The 17,425-nt window shown below is 54.3% G+C and overlaps 1 protein-coding gene across 2 annotated transcripts in view; it reads left to right on the top strand.

Annotated features, from left to right (window-relative positions):
- Positions 1–17,204, top strand: part of CEP72 (centrosomal protein 72) — a 32,807-nt gene extending 15,603 nt beyond the window's left edge. For both annotated transcript variants that reach the window (XM_036847749.1, XM_036847750.1), the window contains exons 5-10: positions 268–446; positions 1,851–2,021; positions 3,720–3,988; positions 14,365–14,491; positions 15,685–15,796; positions 16,936–17,204. In XM_036847749.1, the coding sequence (XP_036703644.1) occupies positions 268–446; positions 1,851–2,021; positions 3,720–3,988; positions 14,365–14,491; positions 15,685–15,796; positions 16,936–17,083 (1,006 nt within the window). In that variant the 3' untranslated portion in view covers positions 17,084–17,204. The remainder of the gene's footprint in view (positions 1–267; positions 447–1,850; positions 2,022–3,719; positions 3,989–14,364; positions 14,492–15,684; positions 15,797–16,935) is intronic.
- Positions 17,205–17,425: the final 221 nt, after the last annotated feature.

Consider the following 17,425-nt stretch of genomic DNA (forward strand, 5'->3'; position numbering starts at 1 on the left):
TGATCACACGTATGGCACTGTGGATGTGCTAGGAGATCCTAGCACAGGGGAGCTTCTTGGGACTTCTGTCCTTGAATGAATCCTGGCGTGGTGACCAGTTGTCCTGGCCGAGTCCGCTCCAACTTCACTGTGGTAGAGACACCAGCTCCTCCTCCTCGGAGACCTTGTGGCCGTGCTCGCGGTGTAGGCGCCTCCCTCCCTGGGTCTGTACGGGCTGGAGTGCTCTGTAGGCTGCAGTGCCAGCACTGGGTTTGCTTTTCTTTGCAGACCGCATCACTCCAGAGCCAAGTGCACTGACCCCTCGGCCAAGAAGGGCTTGGTCATGGACGCGGATGATGAGGCGGTCCTGAACCTCATTGCCGAGTGTGAGTGGGACTTGAGCAACCCTCCTGGGAGCATGAGTTCCAGCCAGCAGGAGCAAGAGGCCAGCTTCCAGAGCTCCCAAGGTAGGCTGCTGCTACACGGAGAGGGCCAGCGCCTGCAGCCTTTCTGGGAGGTTGATGCCTGCTGGCTTCAGAGTCCACGGCGGCCTTTTTTAGAGAGCTTACCTTTAAATGTAGAATCTTCATGGAGTCTTATGCACTTGTAAATGTCAGTAATTTGGATCATGGAATTACAAAAGGAGAAGTCAGTGTATTTGAGGTGGATGTAGTCATGTTGCAGGGCTGTTTATATCAGGTCCCTCCTCAGATCAGTTACAGGGATAGAGAAGAAGTGAGATGTCTAAGCAGACAAGGAGGAAACGTCCTGTGCTGGAGGGAGTGAGTCCCTGCCGGCCACGAGGGGACTCCCGGCTCCAGCTGCACGTTGGTCAGGACGTGAGCCTTGATGAGGACGTGCATGTGAACTTCACGCCCTTTGCTGGGGCTCTTCCGCCAGGACTTGTGTGTGAGCTTCAGCTCCATTGCTGCTGCTTCTGAGTTGTGGGTTCCTGAGGGCTTTCCATGAAGATGCAGCGGGCTGGGGCTTCCCTGCTGCAGGACCACCTCTGCCTTGGCATCCCCGCCAGCTCCTGGGACTGTCAGTCTCTCTAACGCTGGCTCCCGTCCTGGGTGTGTGGTGGTATCTCTTGATGGTTTTAATTAGTGTTTCCTGGAAACAAGTCACGACAGCCTCTTCACGCGCTCACATCTTCTTCTGTGGCATTTCTGTTCCTGTCTGTTCCCCTCCCCTTTTCTTTCCTTGGTGTTGAGGCATAAGACTTCTTCATGGTGTTTGAACACAAGCCCTTTCTCAGATATACGTACTGCAAGTTTCTGCCCCTGCTGTGGCTTGCCTTTTGTTTTCTAAACAGCGCGTCCAAGAGCAGTGTTGTTTCAGTGAAATCCAGTTCATCATGTTTTCCTTCGTGGTGGTGCTTTTCGGTGTGCTGCCCCTGCTGGTGGAGGGTTTCTCCCACGGACCGGTCCACGTGCTGGGGGTCAGTGCTTAGGTCTGAGAGCCGCTCTTTTGAGTGAACTTCTGGGTGTGGTGTGAGATGGTCAAGTTGCCCGCCTGTCCCCCCACGTATGTCCAGTTGTGCCAGTGCCATTTGTTGAAAAGACTGTCTTTTTCTTCATTTAATAACCTTGGCGCCCTTGTTAATTCAGTGGGCTGGAGTCTCTGGGTTCTGTTGACCGTCGTGTCTGCCTTGATTCCTCGGCCGAACAGTTTCTCCGGAGTGGGGCCGGGTCACCCTCCCCTGGGGCACTGCGGGCGGTGACCACTGCTGGTTCCCACCAGGGTGGGCTGGTGCTGTGTTACCCGCTCAGCCTTCTTTTCCCGTTTACCCCACGGAAGGAGTATACTTGACAGGTACGGTACACTGTTGGAAGCCTGAAACAAAGCTTTTAAAATGTTTTTTAATGCAGCAGAGTCGCGGCCCCTGTCGAGTCCTGAGTCAGCACGGCACCAGTGCGGGGACGCCCTGAGGAAGGGCCCCGAGACACGGAGGAGCGGCTCCAGCGGGGACCGTGCGGGGCCGAGGGTTCAGGACCAGCGCTGTGGCGAGCTCCCCCTGCGGCACTTGGCCCCGTGTCCAGGTGAGCCCAGCCTCGCCGTCTTCTCTCCTCTTTTCTTCATTGTGTGTGTGTGCCTAGCTCTCCAAGATGTCTTAGGAAAGAATCTTCCCTATAAATGGAAGTTGACATTTGTAGAACATCTGTGGTTTAGGTTCCTGGTCTGTGAGTATACACTCTCGCTCACACACAGTTTCTTCTGGATACATACATGGGCCCAGGTTATGACAGTGGCTACTGTTACAGTTTAAAAAATGAAAGACAAGGGAAATTAAATAAGTTAAATGAGAGTGTTGTTTGCACGAACATGGAAAAGGCGTCAGAAGCCTCCCAGCGTGAGCGAACCTAGCCCCTGCCTGAGGCTCGTGCAGGTGAGCCCGTGGGGACTTTGGTGGGGCGTGGTGGTGGCTGCCCAGTGCCCCGTGGCCACTGCAGAGCAGGCCGTGGCATCGAGGCACCAGCCACATTTGCTCCGTGGCCTGAGACCGCACGCGTGTGTCCCTACACACGGATCTACACATGTATGTGTGCATGGGGATGCGTGGATGCGTGTTCGGGTCCCGGATCCTGTCCGGTGCACGTGGCGTATCTTAGCGTCGTGTCTCAGGCGCCTGTGAGCTGGAACTGTTTCTGGGTCCTCCCGTCGTCTGCGTCCTGGAGGGTTTTGAAGCATTCAGACTGTGCTGCTGTGGGCCGGCCCCCAGTCCCAGTGTGGCTTGCTCTGCTGGGTCCTGGTGGCCAGGCTCAGCTGTGTGTCGTCTGGGGGGTGGGCTCGTGTGGAGGCCCTGGGCTGGAGGTGGGGGCAGGAAGGGCACAGGTCGCAGGTCAAGGTGAGGGAGCGCGGTGCCGCGTGGGTGGGGGCCAGGTCCCCGGGCTGGGGGCAGGGGACGGCACGGAGTGGCCAGCGGGCATTTGAGTTGTGGAGGGCGGGCGGTGGGTCCGCCTGAGTGGGTGCGGCAGACCCGTCCCGGCAAGGGGCAGAGGTGGCCTGCTGGCGCCGGCTGGGTGGACTTGGTGACGTGTGGTGATGGACAGGGAGCGGGGGAGGGCTGTCCGGGTGGTCTCTGACTTGGGCAGCCACATGACAGTGGTGTCCGTCCGCTCAGGTCACGAGCACCCGCGGCCCGAGTTTGCTGGGGACGCCCTGGGTGTGGCTCTGTTCACGGAGCCCTGAGGGGAGGCCTGGCCAGAGGGCAGCCTTTTGGGGCAGATTTGAGCCCGCGTGCCTGCAGAGTCCACGTGCAGGAGGGTCCAGGGCTCGGGCTGAGGGGCCTCAAGAGGAGAGCCTGCCCTGGGAGGAGGGCCCTGGGCTGTGGGGTGCCGGGCCCCGCGGTGCCCGGGAAGTGGCTCAGCGGCTGGGCAGGGAGGGTCTTAGATCCGACACGTCGACAGCGTCTCCGGTAGGAACAAGTTATTAATTCCACTGTAACTTCCAGATCTTGTTACCCACTTGACTCATCTTTGTTATACATAGTTTTGGTGAGAGGACATACAATAAGTAGTCGATTCATTGGTTAAAGTTACCGCCTCGGTTTTGTCACTCTTCGGTGGATTTTGCATATTTGTGTGTGCACGTGCATCCGTACACAGGCACACGCATGCCTGCACATATGCTCACGTGCACACACACGCATGCATGTGCACACAGCTGCTTAAATTGCAGTGCCGGTCCCTGAGCCCAGGGTGCCTGGTGGTGAGGGCTCTGCCCCTTCTCTGTTGCAGACTCCACGGACACTGAGGACTCAGCCCCCTCTTCTCAGAAGTCAAGTTTATTGACGCAAAAGGGGTCAAATCCCTTGCCTGCTCCGGAAAAGTACAGGAAGCGAAGGGTGCCTGGCGGGAGGTTCCAGGCACCTGCGGACCAGGAGCGTCTGCGCTGCCTGGAGGAGAGTCTGAGCAGGCAGAGCGGTCCGGAGGGCTGGAGCGCGGGGCCCTGTTCCCACGCGGCGGCCTTGGGGCCCGAGCAGCGGAGGCCGCGCAGCGTGAGTGAGGTGAGCCAGGTGTGGAGGCCGAGGGGCCGCCGTCCTCTGTCAGGCCGCGCCTTCCATCCTCGGCGCTAACCACGACCCCGCGGTGAACGTAGCTCTTAGGTGAACTGCTCCGCAGCGCTGTCACCGCTCCGTTTTGTTAGAAGCGCGCTTCTGGGCTCCGCGCCTCTCCCGCGGTGCGAAGGGCCTCGAGGTGGAAGTGTCACCCCAGGGGGGCTGCCGGCCTACGCAGCCTCCTGGCCCCGCCGGCTGGAGCCATCCACGGCGCTCTCGGGAGCGGGAGTCCTGGGCGTGCGTCCTTTGGTTCTTGAAGGACACGTCCTCATTCGGGAGTGGAAGTTCTCCCCCAGAGTCACCCAGAGCGGTTGTGGACGGTGCTTCGTCGCCCTTGTCACTGGCCCAGTTGGAGACTGAGACATTCTCAAAGTTTGAGACACCAGTGCAGACCACCCAGCAGACAGTGGGTGGCTTGCCCTCCGAGCTCGCGGGGCAGGGGGTTGGCCCTGCCACGTCACTCCCAGGCGGGCGGTGGGGGAGAGCGTCCCAGCAGAGAGGGGCGCAGGTGCCCTGACGGGGGCTGCGGCCCGGGGAGGCCGGGGGGTGGGGCTGGAAGGGGGCGTCCCACGAGGTTGGTGAGGGGAGCGCCTGGCCCCCTGGGGCTGGTCCTGAGCTGGAGACGGTAGAATCAGGGACGCTGGGCTCGTCGTAGGTGGTGGGTGGCTTCCAGGGCGGCCGCCGCAGGCCGCGGGGCCGAGCTCTGCTTTCACGGCTGGTCTGGCCGCTGTCTGTTTGCCTCTTTAGTCTCTCACTGGATTGAGTGAAGGATGGAAAATGAGGATTTGCTTGAGTTGGGAATGTGCCTGGGCCTTCCCTGTCCCCAGACGGATGTCACCCCGGGCAGCGCCTCGCCTGAGGGACTGGCCCTTGCTGTGGCTTTGCAGGAAGGGCGCTGCCTGCGGTGCCCCCTCCTCTGAGTACTGTGACCCTGTGGTGGTCGTCCTCTTGGAGAGGGCACGACCCTTCTGCCGGGTGGAAGACAGCCTGACCACCCTGGGGACCTCGGCTCTGTCCCCCGCGCCTGGTGCAGGTGCAGCTTCTGACGGAGGTGTTTGTGCTGATGGCGGCTCTCAGCCTCGGCTCTTGGGGGCCAGCGGCCGGCCTCAGGGTTCCCACGCTGACCGCTCCCAGGAGACGGCTGCCCCGCCCTTGGTGTGACCTCGGGCGGAGCAGTGTCCCCTCTGCGGGCATGTGTTTCCCGGTGCTCCGGGGGCTCCCGTGGGTGGGCAGTGATGCCAGGAGTGAGGGTCTGTCCCGGCTCAAGCGCCCCGGTTGCTCCCACACCCCCTGCAGGGTCTTGCTGGCTGTCCCAGGCGGTCTTTAGGAGAAAAGCCCTTTATCTGTGTAACGGTGGGGAGCCCCGGGCTGCGAAGGGCGGCGGGGCCTCGTCCCCAGCTCTGGCACTGCTGGCATTTACTCCCTAAATCCCGGACCCAGGAGTTGTTCCCTAGACACTCAGAAAGTGGGCAGGAGCCGTCCCCCTTTCTGCACTAATCCCTTAAAATTGGTGAAATAATTTCTGAACGGAAGAAACGAGAGCGTCGCCGTGAGTGCCGGGGACTCTGTGGTGCTGGCGTGGTCGGGCCGGGGTGGAGCCGGGGTGGCTCTGCTCAGCAGCTTGTGCCTGCACCGTCCCGGCCAGCCCTCCCGCTAGTCCTGTGTCGCTGCGCTGCACTGGGGGCTCGCTGGGCTCCAGTGACCGTTCAGGCCGAGACTAGTCTCCTCCCTCCCAGAGTCGCTGGGCCTGGTTCAGGAGGGCCCAGGACAGCTGCCCCTGGGAACCGACTGGTCTCCTGACTGTTACACTCGGGTGACAGTTTCGCCGCTCCTCCCGGTGTGAGATGTTGTCCCCGCCCCACGGATGTGGACACACGTGCGGGGGGCGGGGAGGTGAGTCCCATGCGCCGCCCCTGTGGGTTTGCGGTGTGTGAAGCGTTCATCGTGTTCGCAGGTGGCGGGATGAGGCGTCAGTGTGACGCGCACGCCTACTGCTGCATCACGCCCACTGGTTTCAGGCGCGGAAAAAGCCAAGGTCGTGGTTTGTTTCCGCGCAGGTGTGTCCCAAATTGCACTTGGCCGTGCCGCCCGGGAAGAAGGCCGCCCTGGAGGTGGCGCTCCACAGCCTGGTGGAGGACAGGCACTGGGGTGGCTGCAGGCCCTGGCGCAGCAGTGAAGCGTTCCTCGTGAGCCAGCCCAGGGCTCTGCGGGCCGGTGCTTGCGCCCCACTGCTGGGCGCTGGTCCCCGCGTCTCGCTGGACCGCCTCACTGGCCTCACTGCCTCGCTGCGCTGCGGGGACTGTCCTGATGGTCCTGTCCACAGCGTCTGGGTTCTCGGGAGGTGGCAGACACGGAGGACTCCGCGCGGCCTGTGGCTGTCATTTCCCACCTGCTGGCGCTCCGGGCTTCCTGGAGGTGTGTCATCAGCCAGTGGTGTTGGCATTGCTCTTCCTGGGTGTTTGCTTCTCCTTGCTCTGTTTTTATGTGGGGATTTGGAGAGACTAAAATGCTGCTGCTGTCTTCTCCGAACCCTCTGACCATTTGACTGAATGCAGGGCCCTGGATTTGCTGACCTTTTGGTGGAAATGACTTGAGGCCCAGGAAGATGGCCCCTCCCCAGAGAGGACTTGGGTTTTCTTCTGCCTGGTGCCTGGGTACAGGGGCACACAGGGGACCCCACATCCAGAGTCGGGGTGTGAGATGGGGACATGCTGTGTCCCCAGGGCCACCTTCTCTTTCCCCTCAGCCTGATTGCAGCCTCACGTGTCCCAGGGGCAGCAGGGACCTGCCAGCTCTCTCCTTCCAGCAGACCCTGAGCTCTGCCTGGATCTCCCAGCTTAGCTGCGCCAGAGGCCTTCCACTCAGTGTCTTGGCCCCTCAGCTTCTCCATCTGGAATCAGGATGCCCTGAGAAGCTGGCACCCCTGGATTCTGACCCCATAAGCCTACACCCTCTCAGGGCCAGCAGCAGGACTGTGTGCTTTCCCAGGCGTGGAGCTGCCAGACTGTTCGCACTGCAGGGCCAGGCCTGGAGCAGGAGCTCGGTGCTGGGTAAGAGAGCGTTCAAGCAGACCTTCCTAACGGTGGCCTTTCCCTGAGGGCCCTTTTCTCTAGGTCTCTAAAACTGTTGCTCTTTGCCTGTTGGTCCTCATCCACAGCTGGGGATAAAGAGGCCTGATGAGGTCATTTCAATGGTGTACGTGTCCCTTTTCCAGTCTCCATGCCAGTCAGTGTTTCTGAGCCATGTAGCCCGTGTTATTCAAGATGCATTGAACATGTTTTGTTTACACTCATCCTTTCAACATAAATGTTGTAATAATGTTTGATTCTTACTTCTAGCTCAGGCAAGACACATTTTGTCATCTGTCCGAGAGTTCACAGCCACTCAGGACAGTTCAACAACGTGTGAATGAAGAAATTAGCTCCCTGACTATGGAAAATAAGTCTTTGCAGAGTCGCCTTGGTGAGCTAGAGCAGCAGTATAGTGTGAAGATGAGTGAGGTGGTGTCGGAACTCAGCGACACTCGGAGGGAGATGGTGAGTTAGTTCCGTTTGTTCACAGATGGAGCAAAATGTAGTTTTGATGTCACAGAATGAGGGTAGCTTCTCAACACTGCTTCCCCTTACAGCTGTTGGGCACAACACTGGGGCCCCTTCCTGCCCTTGCAGGATACAAACCCCCTCCCCCACCAGGCTCTCCTCACCCCCAGGGACTCCAGCTGCCCTTCAGGGATGCAGCATGACTCTGTCACTCCAGGACCCCTCATGACAGTGATTGCAGATGGCAGCATTGCCCCTTGTCCCAGCTCTGCCTCTCCTGGGCGGCTGCATTCTGTTCTGAGAGAGGCCGAGTGGGAGAGAAAAAGAGAGAGTGAGGCTGGGCTGGAGGTGGAGTTTCTGTGGCCCCAGTGTTCCCTGGCCCAGGCTCCCCAGAACACTGGTGAGAGAGGTTCCAGTTACCTGGGTGACCTGGGGTCCCTGCTGCTGTCCTGTCTGCACCAGCCAGCTATGAGACCAAGGTGTCCTGTTGGACCTGTGGGAATTCCGCCACCAGGTGGCACTGAAGGGCAGCCAGAGCCAGTACAGTGTGGACCTGGCAGTGGAGCCCACTTCCTGGCTGAGGCTGCCCTCGTCCTTTGTAACCTCACCATGAGACCATCACTCACAAATGCCTACACTAAAAAGGAAGAAAGATCTCAAAATCTCAAACAACCTAACTTTACAGCTAGAGGAACTAGAGAAAAGAACAAACTGAATCCAAAGTAAGCAGAAGGAAGGAAATAATAAAGATCATAGCAAAAATAAGAGAGTAGAAAAACAACAGGAAAAAAATTAACAAAACTGAGTTGGGTTTTGAAAATATACAAAACCAATAAACTCTTAGCTAGACTAAGAAAGAGAGGAGATTCAAAATCAAAAATGAAAGAGGAGGCATTACAACAGATGCCTCAGAAATAAAAAGAGTCAAGGAATGGTTATATACAAGCATATTGGAGAACCTAGGAGAAATGGATAAATTCCTAGAAACATACAACCTACCAAGACTGTATCAAGAAGAAATAAAACCTAAGAGACCAATAACAAATGAGATGGAACAGTAATCAACCTCTTAATAAAGGAAAGTCCAGAACCAGATGGCTTCATGGCTGAATTCTATCAGACATTCAAATAAGAATTAATACTTATCCTTCTTAAACTTTTACAAAAAAATAGAAGTAGAGGGAATACTTTAAAACTAATTTCATAAAGCCAGCATTGCCCAGATACCAAAGCCAAAGACACCACAGAAGAGAAAACTACAGGCTACTATCTGATGCACATAGATGTAAAAATCCTCAACAGAAGACTGGTATACCAAATTCAGCAACACATCATCACCAAGAGGGATTGTCCCCTGGAATGCAAGGTTGGTTTAACCTACACAAATTAATATGATACATTAACTCATGGAAAGATAAAGACCACACAGTCATCCCAAGTGATGGAGATAGAGCATCTGAAAAAGTTCAACATCCATTCATAAAAGAAAATTTCCTCAACACAGTAAAGGCCATTTATGAGAAGCCCTTGGCTCGCCTCACGATCAGTGGGGGAGACTGAATGCTTTTCCTCTAAGACCCAGTATGAGACCAGGGTGTCCACTCTGCAGCTTCTCTTCCACTGGAAGTACAGCTGACCCTTGAACACGTGGGTTTGAACTACATGGGTTCATTTATATGTGGATTTTTTTAATAGTAAATACTATGGTACTACACAATTGGAAGTTGGTTGAATCCACGGACACGGAACTACAGATTTGGAGGGCTGACTATAAATTATATGCAGATTTTCAGCTGCAAGGAGAGTCGGCACCCCAGCCCCCCGACCCGCCGTTGTTCAGGGATCAACTGTACTAGCAAGAGCAAGCAGGTGAGAAAAAGAAACAAAAGGCCTCCAGATTGGAAAGGAAGGAGTAAAGTTACCTCTATTTGTAGATGATGTGATCATTCATGTAGAAAACATTAAAGACTTTACAAAAGAAAATTAGAACAAATAAATTCAGTGAAGTTGCAGGATACAAAGTCAGCATAACAAAAATCATCCTTATTTCTTTACACCAATGATTGTTCCAAAACAATTCCATTTATAGCATCAAAAAGAATAAAATACTTAGGAATAAATTTAACCAAGAAGGTTAAAGATCTTAACACTGAAAGCTATAAAACATTGATAAAAGAAGTTGAAGAAGACAAATGAGCGGAAGGATATCCCATGTTCATGGGTGGAAGGTTGTTAGTGTTAAAACGTCCATACTGCCCAAAGACATCTACAGTCGCAGTGTAAGCCCTATAAAAATTCCAATGGCATTTTTCACAGAAATAGAAAAAACAATTCTAAAATTTGTATAATTATTTTTCTTTTAATTTGTATTCTTCTTTTTGTAGTTCCACAAAAGACCCCAAATCACCAAAGTGATCTTGAGAAAGAACAGAGTTTCAGGCATCACTTTCTGATTTAAAATTATATTACAAAGCTATAGTAATCATAACAGTATGGTGCTGGCATAAAAACAGACATAGATTAGTGGAACAGAATAGAGAACCCAAAAATAAACCCATGCATATATGGTCAACTAATTTTTTTTAAAAATTTATTTATTTATTTATTTTTGGCTGTGTTGGGTCTTCGTTTCTGTGCAAGGGCTTTCTCCAGTTGCGGCGAGCGGGGGCCACTCTTCATCGCTGTGCGCGGGCCGCTCACTGTTGTGGCCTCTCTTGTTGCGGAGCACAAGCTCCAGACACGCAGGCTCAGTAGTTGTGGCTCACGGGCCCAATTGCTCCGCCGCCTGTGGGATCTTCCCAGACCAGGGCTCGAACCCGCGTCCCCTGCATCGGCAGGCAGACTCTCAACCACTGCGCCACCAGGGAAGCCCGGTCAACTAATTTTTGACAAGGGCACCAAGAATACACCATGGTGAAAGGATAATCTCTTCAGTAAATGGTGTTGGGAAAACTGGATGTTCACAGGCAAAAGAATGAACTTGGACCCTTATCTTACAGCACACACAAAATTCAACTCAGAGTGGATAAAAAATTTAAATATAAGACTTGAAACTAAAACTCCTAGAAGGGGCTTCCCTGGTGGTCCAGTGGTTAGGACTCTGTGCTTCCACTGCAGGGGGCGTGGGTTTGATCCCTGGTCGGGGAACTAAGATCCCGCATGCTGCGTGGTGCGGCCAAAAAAAAACCTCCTAGAAGAAAACGGGAAAAAAGCTCCTTGACGTGGCCTTGGCAGTGATTTTTTGGATGTAACACCAAAAGCAAAGGCAACAAAAGCAAAAATAAACTAGTGGGACTACCTCAAACTAAAAGTTTCTGCAGAGCAAAGGAAACCATCACCAAAATGAAAAGGTAGCCTATGGATTGGGAGAAAATATTTGCAAACCATTTATCCGATGAGGGGTTAATATCCAGAATATATAAAGAATTCATACAACTCAATAGAAAAAAAAAAAAGAAACCCAATTAAAAAATGGGCAGAGGACCTAAAAAGATGACATACAGATGGTCAACAGACATGTGAAAAGGATCCTCAGTATTACTAATCATCAGGGAAATGCAAATCAAAACCAGAGTGAGCTATCACTTCACACCTGCAGAATGGCTGTCATCAAAAAGACAAGAGATAACAAGTGGAGGATGTGGAGAGAAGGGAACCCTCGTGCACTGTTGGCGGGAATGTAAGTTGGTGCAGCCGCTCTGGAGAACAGTATGGAGGGTCCTCAAAAAATCTACAGTAGAACTAGCATATGATCCAGCAATCCCACTTCTGCCTATTTATCCAAAGGAAGTGAAATCAGGATCTGGAAGAGATACATGTACTGCCATGTTCACTGCAGTGTTATTCACAGGAACCAAGACGTGGAAGCAACCTAAGTGTCCTTCAGCGGATGAGTGGGTAAAGAAGACGCGGTGTATGTGTACAGTGGGACATTACACAGCTTTCAAAAGAAGGAAATCCTGCCATTTGCAACAATGTGGCAAACGTTGCTCGCCCATAGACCTCGAGGGCGTTATGCTAAGTGAAATAAGTCAGACGTGGAAAGAAAACAAACTCCATGATCTCATATATGGAATCTAAGAGTTGAGTTCATAGAAGCAGGGAGTAGAAGGGTGGTCACCAGCGGTGGGGAGGTGGGGGGTGGGGGGGGGTGGGGAGATGGCGGTCCAGGGCACAGAGTGGCAGTTCTGCAGGTGACTAAGTCTAGGGCTCTAAAGCGTGCCTGATGATCACAGCTAATAAGACTGCACTGAATCTGGAAATCTGCTGAGAGAACAGATTTCCCGTGTTCTCATCACCAAAGAAATGGTTACTCTGTGAAGAGAAGATGTGTGTATTACCTTGACTGTGGTCATCACTATGTACATGCACATCAGACCATCGAAGGGGCACCTTAAACATGTGTAATTTTTACTTAAAGACCATCGTGCATTCAGCATGTTGAGGTTTTTACCTCACTGATCATTATGGTTCAGTTTAATTGTATGGAAACTATTTAGAGTGTCCTTTCATTTTATTTTTATTTATTTATTTGTTTATTTATTTATTTATTTATTTATTTAATAGCCAAAATAAGTGAATTTGATTCATATAGTATAATTGTTCTTTTTGGTCAAGCTCGTATGTCGTCAGGGTTGAGTGTGTGGGCCGTGGAGTTAGGCTGCCCGGTGTGAATCTGGTCACTCCTGTGCCATGTGACAGGCCCACGCCTGTGCCCTGATCTCTCGGGGGCCGCTCAGGTGACACCTGTGTGCTCAGTGGTGTCGGCGTTTCCAGGGAGTGGTCCTCCCGGTGTTGCCGTCCCGTGTTGGTGCACCTCCTGGCCTGTTCTCTGCCTTTCCCTCCACGCACTGCCGTCACCTGACACCCTGCCTGCCATTAACCCCTGTCAGTCCCATGAATGTGTGATGCTTCCTCTCGTGCTTTTCCCCTTTGTACCTGCTCTTTCTCTCTCTTATTCTGCTTTGTCTGATGTGAGCGTAGCCACCGCAGCTTTCTTCCATTAGTGTTGCTATAGTGTATCTTTTTCTGTCCTTTTAATTTACTGGTGTGCTTGTATTTAAAGTGGGCTCCTTGTAGGCAGCATACACTTGGGTCTTATGTTTTTTATCTAATTAACAACCTCTCCCTTTTATTTGCAGTAGACTTTTTTTAAAAATTCAATTGATTTAAACTAAAAAGCAGGAACGGTTCACCCACTTCTCCCACCCCTAACCTCTGCTTCTGGCAGGCACCAAGTTCTCTGTATGTGAGCTTCACTTTGTTTGTTTGTTTTAGATTCCACATATGACTGAGATCATATGGTACTTGTCTTTCTCATCGTATACATATAGCACATCTTCTTTATCCATTCATCTATTGGTGGGCACTTAGGTTGTTCCGTATCTTGGCTATTGTAAGTAATGCTGCTATGAACATGGGGGGTGCACATATCTTTTCAAATTAGTGTTTTTGTTTTCTTCAGATAAGTACCCAGAAGTGGAATTGCTGGATCTGGTAGCGCTGTTTTTAATTGTCTGAGGAACCTCCATACTGTTCTCCGTAGTGGCTGCACCAATTTACATTCCTACCAACAGCGCACGAGGGTTCCCTTTTCTCCACACCCGTGGCAGCACTTGTTATCGCTTGTCTTTTTGATGAAGCCATTCTGACAGGTGTGGTGACACCTCACTGTGCTTTTGAACTGCATTTCCCTGATGACTAGTGAGGTTGAGCACCTTTTTATGCGCCTGTTGGCCATCTGTATGTCTTCTTTGAAAAAATGTCTGTTCAGGTCCTCTGCCCATTTTTAAATCAGATTGTTTTTTTCACTGTTGTGTGAGTTCTTTATGTATTTTGGATATTAACCCCTTATCAGACAAATGGTTTGCAAATATTTTCTCCCAATCCGTAGGCTGCCTTTTCATTTTGTTGATGGTTTCCTTTGCTGTGTAGAAGCTTTCTGGCTTCTGTCCCGTGGTTAAGAGGGTGGGCTGTAGGGATGGCAGCAGGTACTGAACCCCCTGTGTTAGGTTGTCTGTTGCTGCATAACAAGTTACCCCCAGTCACACCTCAAACAGCACACGCTTACCCTGTGCAGTCTCTGTAGTCAGAGCCCAGGGCAGCTGAGCCGTGTGTCCTGGGGCCTCCTGAAGTTGCTGTCAGGCTGTCACTCGGGGCTGTGGTCTCCTCTGAAGGCTTAGCAGGGTGCAGGCCCTCCACGGCCATTCCAGGCAGCCCCGCAAGTCCTCGCGATGCGGCAGCTGGTGAGCAGGGTGCCACGTGGTGGCTTCTGTGTGTTGTGTGTGGCGGGGACGGGTCTTCTCCCCGGGCGTGAGCACCCTCTGTGCTCAGTCCCCCCGTTTGTAAAATGGGAGTGAAAGTAGCCACGGGGTTGCTGGGAGACAAGTGTCTGAAGTGTCTGGTGCTTATCGTCTTATCAAGACAGAGATCCTACACAAAGCTTCATTTTTAGAGGCATAAATGAAAAATAGTGAAGTGGTACTGGCATCCTCTGGGCGTCTGCACACAAATGGCTCTCGCATCCAGGAAGGGCTGCAGCCCCAGCCTGCCTGCTCACTGGGCAGTGCGTCGTCCCCATGGGCATAGCAGGCCTGTCAGCCCGGAAACAGAGGACCGTGGATTCGGGGGTTTGGGCAGATGAGTAGTGGCACCCCTTCCCCTTACAGTGTGCAGTTTGGGACCATTTGGATCCAGACAGACGGGCCCCAGATGCCATCTTTGCAGCGATGCAGTCTGCACAGAGTTTGACTCGTCTGTTTGGCGTGCGTTGCTCTGTGTCTGCAGGATCACCTGAGGCAGCATCTGGACAGAACTCTGGAGGAAAGCAGTAGCTTGAAGTCTCTTCTGTTCAGCGTGAAAAAAGAAGTGAGAAACACCGACACTCCATCCACACTGAACTTGCAAATCACTGGTGAGTTCATGGTTTACTTGTATGTGTAAGAGTCAGGATTTCACAGGATTCAGACTCAGCAAGTGCAGTGAAGCGGGGTCAGAGCCCCCAGCCCTGCCAGGGCAGGCATGCGTGCCGGGACCGTCTCTCTGAGCTGCTGAAAGGCCACGGGGCCCTCCCCGGGGCGTCCTTCTCCTTGGTTACGGCTCCTTCCAGACCCAGGTCATTTTTGTTTCCCTCTTCACTGTCTTGGATTCTATTTTGCCAGTTTTGCAAAAGTGCCCTTGGGATTTCAAGGTGGGGTGCAGCCTGCTCTGGGGTAATGTGAGGTGACGTGGGGTCCCACAGGGGCTTCAGCCTGAGTGTCTGCTCCAGTCTGACCTCTTAGGGGCCTGAAACTTCTTCCTAAAGGACAGGGTGGTAAGCATCTCAGGGCGTGAGCACAGTCACAGCCGAGACCCTCCGGGGCCCGCCGCTCGGTAGCCGTCCCCGCAGCCTTTCACCCCAGTCATGTCGGCTGCCAGGGTCTTCTTCCTGAAGGCCCAGCTGTCCAGCAGCAGATCCAGCCTCGGACCTCCGGCTGGCGCCAGGCCCACCTCCACCTGTCTCTGCTCCACGCCGCACGCGCCCCTCAGGGGTGCCCGGAGGGCAGAGTCCCGGGGCTTCATCCCCAACAGCAGGGGCCGGCGCTGGGCCCTGGGTGGGACGATTGCAGGTGGAGAGGGGGCTGCTTTGCTCACCCTGATGACCTTTTCCCGTGTTTCCCAGGTGCGCTTTAAACTCTAGAATCATTTTAGTATCCAGAATGTGGGAGTGTTGGGACTTCCCTGGTGGCGCAGTGGTTAAGAATCCACTTAACCTGCCTGCCAATGCAGGGGACACGGGTTCAATCCCTGGTCTGGGAAGATCCCGCATGCTGCGGAGCAGCTAAGCCCATGCGCCACAACTACTGAGCCTGAGCTCTAGAACCCGCGAGCCACAACTACTGAAGCCCGCACGCCTAGAGCCGGTGCTCCGCAACAAGAGAAGCCACCGCAGTGAGAAGCCTGCGCATCGCAACGAAGAGACGCCCCTGCTCGCCGCAACTAGAGAAAAGCCCGCACACAGCAACAAAGACCCAACGCAGCCAAAACTAAATAAATAAATAAATAAATAAAACTTTAAAAAAATGTGGGAGCGCATTTCACTGACTATCGCTACTTCTTTCCCATCAGGACTTCAGACAAGTGTGGAGCGGCTCTCCGGTGAGATTGTGGAACTGAAGCAGCATCTGGAGCACTACGACCAGATCCACGAGCTCACCCAGATGCTGCAGGAGAGCCACAGGTGCCTGCCCGGGGCAGCGGGCCGGTGGTCCTGAGCCTGCGCGTGTCGCTGGGTTGACTTGGAGCTTGTGTGAGCGTCCCCGTCTTACTGAGCAGCGAGGTCCTTCCTGCTGCAGCTTCCTGGGCGGTGTTAAGGGGGGGACGAGGGGCGAGGGAGAGGTGGTGCAGTGTCCTGGAGGCCTGCGCGTGCCCCCTCGGTGTGGTTCTCGGCTGTTCTCGTAGAAACGTGAGGATTCCACCTTTGCCCCTGGCTCAGATTTTGTGAAGAGACCTGTGTGCTGGCAAGCAGGTGGGGCTGCGGAGGGGAAGCCGGCGGCAGTGGGGGGCAGGCCTGAGGGCAGCACTCCCGCCCCACCCTCCCTTTTCCTCTGTTCTCCCCCCGCCCCCTTCTCACTGTCGGGCGAGGTCACCACACCTGCCCTGCCACAGCCGGAGCCGGCTGTGACCTGGTGGCGATTGGAGGCCACAGGCCCCTGGGCCCGTCCCAGCACAAGCCCCGTGGGGAGGGCAGGCAGGCCGCGGGCGGTGGGCTCCGTGGGCTCGGTGTGGGCACGGCAGGGCCGCGGCGCCTCTCGGAGCAGCAGGCGGGTCGGTGCCGAGCCTCCGCCTGGCCCGTGGCTCTCCCGGTGTCCCGGCACACGGGGCTTGTCGCTGGGGTGGCCAGCGTTGTGGAGAACGGGGCCCCGCGCTATCTGTGGCTCGCGGTGCCATGGAAGCCCCTCAGTCAGTGCCAGCTTGGTGAGCTGGCAGCTTGGAGACGGGGTCGGCAACGTGCAGCCCCCCTTTCCTGCTGAGATTCCTCCAAGGTTAAAAACGGTCACAGCAGTAAAAAACCCAGGACTTTCCCATTGTGCTGTGTCCGTGTCAGAAGTGCATTTGACTGCGAGTTAGAACTGTTTCCATCCTTGGACCTTTTCTAGAACTGGAACACTGTTTTCTCGCCGTGAAGATGGAGTGTTCTTGTCAGAGCGTCGAGGGGCCTCCCCGCCCCTTCAGCTCCCACGCCAGCGGGGCGCCTGCCGGGTGGGGGCCGGGGAGACGCAGCCCCGCCAGGCGAGGGGCGGCAGCAGGGCAAGCGGGAGGGCCCCCGGGGCGGGGCCGGGGCCCGGGGCTGAGCACCGTCCCCCGCCTCGTCTCCAGGTCCCTGGTCAGCACCAACGAGCACCTGCTTCGGGAGCTGGGCCGGGCGCGGGCGCAGCACCAGGCCGAGGCGGAGCAGCTGCGCTGGAGCTACAGGCAGCTCAAGAAGACCACGGCCCCGGTGCCCAGCCGCCCGCCCGCGCCCTGAGCGCGCCTCTCTGCGGGCGCCTGTCTTCAGGGCCTGCGCTGCGCGCTCCGAAGTGTCCTGAGGAGGGAAGCTCATCCAAGCCCTGTACGTGTCTCGAGACAAACAGGTAATTACTTTTTCATCAGGTATCTTGAGACAAAGAAGATGCTGTATTTTTCTGCCTAACCTGCAAGAAAGCAGCTCTGTAGGATGGTTAAAGAAAATAATTTATTGTGTAACAAGCAACCCTTATTTAATAAACTAATACATTGTTCTAAAAAGTGGCTCGTTAATTATAACTGAGCTTCGCGTTGAGTTCTTTTATGAAATAAGCTGTGCAGCATGGTTGATGAGCAGGAACTG

The sequence above is a fragment of the Balaenoptera musculus genome, chromosome 3 (genome assembly GCF_009873245.2).
Source record: "Balaenoptera musculus isolate JJ_BM4_2016_0621 chromosome 3, mBalMus1.pri.v3, whole genome shotgun sequence".
Classification (NCBI taxonomy): Eukaryota; Metazoa; Chordata; class Mammalia; order Artiodactyla; family Balaenopteridae; genus Balaenoptera; species Balaenoptera musculus.